The sequence below is a fragment of the Scardinius erythrophthalmus genome (genome assembly GCF_964197995.2).
Source record: "Scardinius erythrophthalmus genome assembly, chromosome: 5".
NCBI lineage: Eukaryota > Metazoa > Chordata > Actinopteri > Cypriniformes > Leuciscidae > Scardinius > Scardinius erythrophthalmus.
The window spans coordinates 25,514,279-25,524,677 of NC_138225.1; the positions used below are offsets into that span (position 1 = coordinate 25,514,279).

The 10,399-nt window shown below is 39.4% G+C and overlaps 1 protein-coding gene across 1 annotated transcript; it reads left to right on the top strand.

Moving 5' to 3' along the window:
* Window positions 1-3,561: 3,561 nt before the first annotated feature.
* Window positions 3,562-9,316, top strand: dlb (deltaB). Its single transcript, XM_081364707.1, has 7 exons — window positions 3,562-3,819; window positions 3,991-4,230; window positions 4,540-4,606; window positions 4,759-5,016; window positions 5,530-5,891; window positions 7,032-7,248; window positions 7,681-9,316. Exons 1-7 carry the CDS (start codon window positions 3,769-3,771, stop codon window positions 8,331-8,333), a joined length of 1,848 nt encoding a protein of 615 aa, XP_081220833.1. The 5' UTR covers window positions 3,562-3,768; the 3' UTR covers window positions 8,334-9,316.
* Window positions 9,317-10,399: the final 1,083 nt, after the last annotated feature.

Below are 10,399 nucleotides of genomic sequence, written 5' to 3' on the forward strand. Positions count from 1 at the left end.
TGTGGAGTGAAGGGTGTTCTGGGGTTCCCATGCTCCTGCCACGCTTGTGTCCCACCTCAAGGGACCACCATCCCCCAACACCCATGTTACAAGACACAAATCAGTCATTGCCCATCTGCATCAGCATCTCACAGACGATGAGTCAACACACTCACACATGCAATAATTCACTGCAAACACACAACCATTCTCTTACTCAGATAACAAGATTAACAGATACCTTACTACTTAAAATTAAGTTTAAGAAAAATGTGCATAATGATATTAAAATTCATCTTTTGATTAGTCACTGGTTCTTGAGACATATGACAAAACTGAAAATTGAAAAAATTACTTAAAATTACTATTTTATAAAAATGATGACATTTTCACTCACTATCCTAACTTGTACTTAGACCAGAGACTACACATTGATAAACATTTTAAACTTAAGAGAAACAGAAGTATAAATATATCAAATTAAAATGGTAATAAATAGGCCTATGTTAGGTAAAAATACTATGTCATGACAAAATAAAGAGGAACATAAATACAGTATATCAATTTCACAGGTGTTCCTTAACTTCTTACTGCCAAACATTTACGAAAACAGTCAGGCAATATCATTGACAGTCACATCCAGAAGGTACTTTTTTCATTTTTGTTTTCATATATTAATTTCCTCGGGTCAAGCAAAGTGACACAGACTCTGTTAAAGGGATACTTAACCCAAAATTTTGAATTCTGTCATCATTTACTCACAGTGGTGTCGATTCATACCTGCATGACTTTTTCTTCTGCCGAACACAAAAAGAAGATATTTTGAATAATGTATAGGGAACCAAACAGTATTGGTGACCATTGACTTCCATTATATAGGCATAAAAAAACAACTCATGAGGGTGAGTAAATGAGTAATGACCACAGCGCTTTCATTTTTAGGTGAACTATCCCTTTAAGTTTTAAGTATTTTAAATTGGAATAGTCCTAACTGTAAAAAAAAAAAAAAAAAACTTTTCTCATTTCACTGTTGTCTGAAAAAAGTGTTTACTGTTTTATTGCCTTCTTTACCTTTACATGTGAATGCTATATTGAGATTCTCTCTTTGGAAAAGTGCTTCTCTTTCTCTCTCTGTGCAGATGGGCTCTCAAAAACCTAAATCTAGCTAACAGCCTTTAGCCCAGACCATGTGTCAGTTGCTTTTAACTGAACCTTAACTTGTTAGCACTCGCAAAGCTTTCGTTTAAGGATTAAACCATCTTGCATGCCATAGCCACAACAGTTTCTAATTCAATTTTTGCTCACCAACAACAGCTTGAGGTTAAAGTTAGATACTCCATTCCTTGACCATAAGCTACTGAAACTTTTTTCTCACCTGGTCATTTGTCCTCTTACCCACAACAAGAGTTTATCTCTGCAATATAGATGATACAACACATTGAGTGGCATAAATTGGGTCTTTCTCCCCAGCATCACTGACAGGAATCATAAGTTATCAAGTAAAGAATCAGCTGGTTTAATGAAGTGATTTTGTTAGCTTACAGTGACAAGTAGCTAATATTTCCTGACTGTTGTCTGACACACTTTCTAGATTTATGTACACTTAGCCTATATCTGCGGTCTTGGAGACAATATTTATGAGGTCTTTTAAAAGACATTATAAGTGGTGCATTGTGGTTATGGCTTAATGAAAGGATTCTGAGGCACGCGTCACTCATTACCATAACAACAGCTCTCGAGCGAGACCGACCACAAAAGCACACAACCACACGTCACAACTTCTGCTCTTCTCGTGAATAGATTGATATAAAAAAAAGAAAATTCCATTCAGTTCGCATAACACTGAATTGCATAAGCCTGTAGTACAGTGTTCTTTACTATTCGATGTTCATTTATTTTATATTAATCCGACCTAATAGGCCTACTTTGGAAAATAGTTTACAGGCATCATGTAGGCCCTAATAACATATTAGGCAGTTAGGCCTACGTTATATGAGTGGAACGGCTGCAAGTGTTTTACCGACCGCAACAGATGCCGGTTGGGTGAGTTCGGGCGGTTTGTGGCGGACAATAAGTGACCATGTGCCGCATGTTAACATACAGCTGTTGGAGTTGACCCACACAAAAGCGTCATCATGATATTTCCCCACCCATCCTCCAGACAGAGCAGCCTGCGCGTCTCTGCATAGCCTACTGCACAACAAAAGACACACACACACACACACACACACACACACACACACACACACACACACACACACACACAGACAAAAACTGGTAGGCTATTCCTGTCATTATGAGGACAATCTATAGGTGTAATGATTTTTATAGGCTACTAGGCCTACTGCACAAACTGTATAGGGGCTATTCTATCCCCTTACACTAACCCTAAATAGCCTACCCTAAACATACCCATCACAGAAAACTTTCTGCATTTTTACATGTTAAAAAAAAATCACCATAAGGTCAAAAATTGATTCTATATCCTTGTCTGGTCCCAATAACGTGTTTACCATGTAGTAGGACACACACACACACACACACACACACACACTTTTGACTGACACAAACAAACAAACAAACAAACAAACAAACAAACAAACAAACAAACAGACAGACACTTATGGCCTTCCACTGCCCGCACGCGTCAGATCGACCACACAGTCCACGGTTGTGTGTGTGTGTGTGTGTTTGGATGCAGAGGAAATAATTAAAAACTGAAACGTGAGTTCGATGTAAAAGTAGCCTACATACCACTCTGGTGGAAACAACATCGTCCAACGTCATAATTGGAAATATATATATTTTTACTAAATGCATAATATGTTTTAATACAACGTAAACTATTGTTATTTTATGTTTAATATATATATAGCCTATTGGTATAAAAAAATTAAAATAGCCTAATAAGAAAACTTTTTTTTTAATGTCAAAACATTTGTCAAAATATTTGCAGAGATTTAGACTTTTGTCCTATAAGTTTTACTTTCACACAAACCTTCCTTTATTATAGATCATAACTAGCCTACTGTTCGCATTATGAAGGATGCAAGCATATAGTCCTAATTAAAAAGGCAATATTGCACCGCATATAATTTTTGGTTCAACGAATAGGCTAGCCTAATAGAACCGTGTCATTTAAAATTCACGATAATTATTCTACCTACTTGGACAAACTTTAAGTAAACGAATCAAATCTAAATCACTACAGATCACAGATGTTTTCATTTATAATACAAGTAGAGCGAATAATAAACGAATTCTGAAAGGCGAGTGACAAACGCCCCTGTTTGCTGAATTTACTTTTATAATTTCGCAAAATAAAGAAATATTCATCAAGTTTTCATACTTGAGAACTCCTGTGCACATCTGCCCAACATCACTGTATTGAAAAATATTAAATGATATAGCCTAGACAGCAGTGTGGCTAGCTTCAACCCTGACCCTTCAACTCCATCAACACAACTGCCACACGCAGCAGCAGATCAATTTAATCAGGCCAATATTATGGCATATGTCCCCTCTGACGTCACGTGGAGGGGGGCAAGACCTATATAACGGCGTCCATTCATCAAGACATTCAATGAAGTAAAACCGCACGCGCTGAAGAACGGAGACGACGAGTGCGCTTTCCCTCTGAAGACACAGTGGACTTTCATGGACGTACCAGAGATTTCTTACCAGGACATCTAACTGTTTTTTTCTTCTTCTGTAACTCTAAACACTTTAAAGCTTCGGATGAAGATACGTGCGTTTTATTGTAATAAAGTTTAGGATTAACCGAGCGAGATGGCGCATCTGTCTTTGTACTGCCTGCTGTCTGTGTCGCTTTTCCAGTTGGTAAGGAGCCAGTTCAAGGCTTTTTCTATACTTCATTTATATTTTCATTTTCTCTTTAATGTGCCTTTATAGTATGAATATTTGTCTCCTAGGTAGTGCAGCATTGTTTATTTCTTTTATTAAAATATGTAGAAGTCACATATAGCCAACGGTTTCTCTGTTGTTGAACAGGTGGTTTCATCGGGTGTATTTGAATTGAAAGTTCATTCGTTCAGCACGACACGGCGCTTGTGCAGGAGGACGCGAGACTGCAACATCTTTTTCAGGATTTGTCTCAAGCATTCTGAGGACGTCATCTCCGCCGAGCCTCCGTGCACCTTCGGAACCGGTCAGACGAGTGTCCTGCGAGCGGACCAGAGCTCCATAGCCAGCAGCGCAGCCATCCGGGTGCCTTTCCACTTCAAGTGGCCGGTAAAATAACATTAGATTAACACTAGCAAACAATATTTCATTACTTCATTGTGTAATTATTAAGCTGATCTGAGAAAATAACTAATTAGACAAATGCTGCCTATACATTTTTTTTCAGGTTCCCTTAAGTTTAACATGTAAATAAGTGCAAAAGACCATAAACAAGACCATGCAAAAGTCAGAAAATGTAACAAATAGGCCTACAAGTAAAAAAGAGAAAAAAGAAAAGAAAAAAGAAAGAAAGACATAGAGATTGTTAGCTTCTCAGTTTGTTTCCCTGGATCTGGAATAACTTCTTGTTCTTTTCAGGGGACATTTTCTCTTATTATTGAGGCATGGAATGCAGAGTCTCCCAAAGAGCATCATGATTACACAGGTGAGTGGCCCTGTTTCAGAGACTCTGTAGCAATTTAATTCAAAACAAAGATACAGACATGATGCATTACTAAATTAAGAGTTATTTATTTATTTAATTAACTAATTCACTGCTTTTTCAAGCTACAATTTTCCTTGAATTTTCCCCAACAGAGAATCAAAACAACCTGATCAGTCGTTTAGCAACGCGAAGGCGCTTGGCGATTGGGGAAGACTGGTCTCAGGATGTTCATTTCGGCGATCAGAGCGAGCTCCGTTACTCGTATCACGTTTTCTGTGATGAGTTTTACTACGGCGAGGCGTGTTCGGATTACTGCCGTCCCCGTGACGACACGCTGGGACACTACACCTGCGATGAGAGCGGGAACAGGGAATGCCAAGAGGGATGGCAGGGAGACTACTGCTCCGATCGTGAGTAGCCTACAACCTATGTGTGTGTCAGATGGTCAGAGGTCTGTTAAGTCCTTTGGGATAGTATGTCTGGGTCCTAAAGAAGCAGTCCTAGCTCTTTCTTGATCACTGTATTTATGTGCTATTGTGGTTTGTGTGTGTTGGAACCTGAGCAGCAGCATTACGTCCCTCTTATCTCTCATATCTTAGTGTGTGTGTCTGATGGAAGTTGAGCTGCTCCTTCAGAGCTTCTGCACTTCTTTTGTTCAGCCTAACAAAGAAACCCAACAGATACATGCTAGAGGGTCGTTCTGTGTGTGTGTGTGTGTGTGTGTGTGTGTGTGTGTGTGTGTGTGTGTGTGTGTGTGCGTGCACGCTTGCCGTAGCTCAAAATACAAAAGAGTTCATTACCTCTGTCAGCTCACCAGCTGCTGGCCCCTACACTTAACACACCCATTCATCTGCCCTCTCCGGGGGGCGTGGTGTGTGTGTGTGTGTGGTGTGCTTACCCCCCTTCTCTGTCTCCCCCCACAGCCATCTGCTCTTCAGACTGCAGCGAACGACACGGTTACTGCGAGTCACCCGGAGAGTGTAAGTGTCGTCTGGGATGGCAGGGGCCGTCCTGCAGCGAGTGTGTGCATTACCCAGGGTGCCTGCATGGGACCTGCTCGCAGCCGTGGCAGTGTGTGTGTAAGGAGGGATGGGGAGGCCTCTTTTGTAACCAGGACCTCAACTACTGCACCAACCACAAACCCTGCGCTAATGGCGCCACCTGCACCAACACTGGACAGGGCAGCTACACTTGCACCTGCCGGCCGGGATATGGGGGCACAAACTGTGAGCTGGAGATTAACGAGTGTGACTGCAACCCCTGCAAGAATGGTGGCAGTTGCAACGTAAGTCTAAGCTCACTTATTAATTAAACTATCTATCTATCGATCTATCTATCTATCTATATTTTACGTCACATGCAATTTTAGTAGATGCAGCATGTTACATTTTTGTTCAAAAACAAACATTTACAGTTAATACATTTTATTTAAAAAGACAATTAAAGGGATAGTTCACTTTGAAATTAAATTTTGGTATGTTTTAGCTTACCTCAAGGGCATCCAAGATGTAGGTGTCTTTTTTTCCGCAGTAGTTTCAATTTTGATATTTTTAGGTCAAACCGTTCTTGTCTGTCAGTCATATAATGCAGGTCTATGGTCACTGTCTCAAAAAGCATGCACAGAGTCCAAATTAAAACCATTCCCCATCGTCCAAATTAAACAATTCCCCATCGTAAGTACACATTGATGGCCTAAGACACGAAACGAGCGGTTTGTGTGAGAAAACGAACAGTATTTATATCATTTTTAGTTCTTATTCACAGCCACGTCCAAGTGATCTGAGGGCGCTCGCGCATCCTGGTGTGTGACGTGTACGCAGACTGGTGCATCGATATATACACTAGACGTCGCCTTGTCTACGGCAGTTCATTGGAACGAATGTCTTTAAGGCGACATCTAGTGTATATATCGATGCACCAGTCTGCGTACACGTCACACACCAGGATGCGCGAGCGCCCTCAGATCACTTGGACGTGGCTGTGAATAAGAGCTAAAAACGATATAAATACTGTTCGTTTTCTCACACAAACCGCTCGTTTCGTGTCTTAGGCCATCAATGTGTACTTACGATGGGGAATTGTTTAATTTGGACGATGGGGAATTGTTTTAATGTGCATGCTCTTTGAGACAGTGACCACAGACCTGCATTAAATGACTGACAGACAAGAACGGTTTGACCTAAAAATATCAAAATTGAAACTACTGCGGAAAAAAAGACACCTACATCTTGGATGCCCTTGAGGTAAGCTAAAACATACCAAAATTTAATTTCAAAGTGAACTATTCCTTTAATATAGGCTAAATAAAATAACTGTAAAATAATTTTTTCCAAACTATATGAATGTGATTTAGGATAAATAAATATGCTCAGATCAATGGATTGTGGAGATCAAAAATGATTTGATACCTATTTTTTCCTTGCAGGATTTGGAGAACGATTACTCCTGCACATGTCCTCAGGGATTCTATGGGAAGAACTGTGAGATCATTGCGATGACGTGCGCTGATGACCCCTGCTTTAACGGAGGGACATGTGAGGAGAAATTCACCGGTGGCTACGTCTGCCGCTGCCCCCCAGCCTTTACCGGATCCAACTGTGAGAAAAGACTGGACCGCTGCAGCCACAAACCATGTGCCAATGGTGAGTTTTTGTGTTGATTGAAAAAATGCAATAACAGAATTGTGACCAAAACACCCACATTTATCATATATTAACCCTCATGTTAGATATCTTTCTTTTGTGGAACACAAAAGAAGAAGTTTTGAAGAATGCTAATGCTGCTCATACAATGAAAGTGGATGGCAAACTACAGCCTCTCATACTCCAAAAAGTAAAAGCATATTAAAAAGATAAAAAAACATATTACATATGACAAATGCACTAAGTCTTCTGAACACATAGAAGTTTTATGCATGGAATTTTTTTACATTTAATCCACTTGACAGCTGTGGTCACCATTCACTTTCATTGTATAGAAAAGAGCATAGCTCTAAACATTTTTTCATGTCCTACTGTTACAGTTCCTCTCTTCTACACCTACTCATATGTAACCTCCTCTCTCTTTTGTTGTAGGTGGTGAGTGTGTGGATCTGGGTGCTAGTGCTCTGTGTCGCTGTCGCCCTGGTTTCACCGGCCCTCGCTGTGAGACAAACATTGACGACTGCGCCCGCTATCCATGTCAAAATGCCGGAACCTGCCAAGACGCCATTAACGACTACACCTGCACCTGTACTCTAGGTTTTATGGGTAAAAACTGCAGCCTCCGAGCAGACGCTTGTCTCACGAACCCATGCCTTAACGGGGGAACGTGCTACACACACTTCTCGGGGCCAGTGTGTCAGTGTGTGCCTGGGTTCATGGGTTCGACCTGTGAGTTTCCTGTGCAGGGAGGTCTGGAGATGATGGCCCCCCGGGTTGGGCGGACTTCGCCTTCAGCTGTGGCGGTGTCATGTGTGTTAGGTGTGCTGGCTGTGTTTTTGGGAGTGTGTGTGGGACTGGTGGTGACCAGGAGGAGAAGGCATAGACTGCGCAGACAACAGCTGTGCGATTCTGTGTTTAATGATTTGGAGACAGTGAATAATTTCGACAGGCAGCACTATCCCTATGATCGAGACTTCAGTCAGGTGAAACCCAGCAACACTGAGAGCCGCATCTCATTGGCGGCCTCTCACACGCTGCCTGCTGGGCAGGACTTCCTGTGGAGTGCTGGAGGAGGGCTTAGATGAGATGTGTAAATGCCCAAACACATGCATACACTGATGTAGACACACGAGCATTTACACGAACACACAAACTCATATGCAGGGATGAGAATTTGGATGTAGCACTTGCTTTTGTCTTAATTTTTATGAATGAATGAATGAATGAATGAATGAATGAATGAATGAAGTATGTCTTAGCTGAATAAGGGATTGGACCTTTGCCATCTGTAAAGGTGGAAGACTCCGTAAACCAAAAACTAAAAGAAACAAACACTCACACTACTGTGTGCTGGGCTCTGTGAATCTGTTTCCATATGAAGACAGACACAAGTGCTGAAAGCTGAAACAGACTTAGGTTACAGAACTCTATATGAAGAGAACTCATATCTTTATACAAAGATAAAAAAAGTGAAAAATAGCTCTATACAAAGAGAACTAAGTAAGGAAATACCTCTATTGAAAGAGAAAGAAGTAAGTTCAACTGAAGAGCATTGAAGTTAGGTGCTTTCTTGTCAAACTCTGGGCTCTGTATGAGACTGATGAAAACAAGAACTTTTTTTATTGCATAAGGGTGAGAGTATCACCTTTGTTCATTTGTCAGGATTTAATAATAATAAAAAAGGTATAAATAAGAGAAAGCAAGCAGAACACAGTCAGGAATATCAAACGATATTCTTAAGACCAAAAGGGAAGATTTTGCTCCAGTTTTGTATTGTGTATTAAGCAGTGTGGTTTTTTTCCTCGAATGATATGGGGAAATATGTGTCAGTGGTTCTTATGTTAAATTACATAAAAATCCGATTTTCTTCAATGGGGTTTGTCTAATGAATGTTTATTTCTTTTGCCAGATGTTTCCTATTAATTTAAACCTAAGTTTACGCCTAAGTTTCTATTTTGCATTTTTGTACTTTTGCTTTCAATCATTGTCTTATCTTTGTAAAGATTTTATGTTAATTTATTTTGTATATGTGTTTGTTATTTTAATGAAATGAAGTAAATTATATGAGAAAAACACCAAATTTCTTCAATTCTATTCTTTCTACAATGTCTGGATTAGTTTTTTTTAATTGCTTACACACTTCAAGTGGTACTTGAGACACTCAGAGAAACCATTCACTCATGTACCTGATCTTCAGACCAAGTCTGCAAAACTGCAAGCATGCTGTACACCATTGTTAACAAACAGTTCTCTACATTAGACTCATTATTCCAAACTAACAGCTCCTGTGTTTCATTTTGAAAACACTGCCATTCAAATGCCACAGTCAATAACCAATTACTTACATCCAATGATCATGTGTGAAAACACTTTGGTTATACATAACTTGTTCACTTAGAAATCAAAACTCAATGTTTTGAGAAACAACTCATTTTTGCATTTCTGTTTATTCTGTAAATATGTACTGAATAGACATACAAGTTAAGTCACCTTTATTTCTATTATGCTTCATACAATACAACTTGTTTCAATGCAGCTTCACATTAACAAATTCTGATGTAAAGCAGCTCTAACAAGCCAACTTAGCCAAGTGTCATTATTCAGCTTAAGTCAGTTCAGAGTTGATTCAATTCAATAACTGTAAAGTTAATCAATTGTGCATACATACTGTAGGCTATATAGTGTATTTGTGCAAATACATGTACGTGTGAGTGCAATGACAAACTCCACTGCACAATGAACAAGCAAAAGACACGTTTTTTACATCTGTGTGTAGTTTGGCGTGTAGGGTGAATGTAAAGTGGGCCATTTTTTGTTAAACGTGCAATTTAGATGCCTAGATGTTTTTTATTTTATTTTGTTTTTTAACTTTTGTTAACTTTAAGGTCCAGCTGTAATATTTCAATTTGAATACAGTTGATATAATGTGTTATTTGAAAGATATATACAATACACATTTTGAGATCATGCGCTCCAGACAAATTTATTTTCAGGTAAAGTTGGCCAGCTGGTCTGTTAAAGTGGGCCATCCCTGATTTATCAAAAATTATCCTGTATCTTAATTAAAAAACACATGATATATTAAAACATATCAAACAAACATATTCAACAACATATTTAACAAACCCAAAAGCATATAGCCTAGACTATG

Excerpts from the sequence above, each read along its gene's own strand:
- dlb (XM_081364707.1), top strand. The coding sequence starts at position 3,769 with ATGGCGCATCTGTCTTTGTACTGCCTGCTGTCTGTGTCGCTTTTCCAG. Across the intron at positions 5,017-5,529 it reads GGGAGACTACTGCTCCGATC|CCATCTGCTCTTCAGACTGC; the intron begins GTGAGTAGCCTA and ends CTCCCCCCACAG. Across the intron at positions 7,249-7,680 it reads CCACAAACCATGTGCCAATG|GTGGTGAGTGTGTGGATCTG; the intron begins GTGAGTTTTTGT and ends CTTTTGTTGTAG.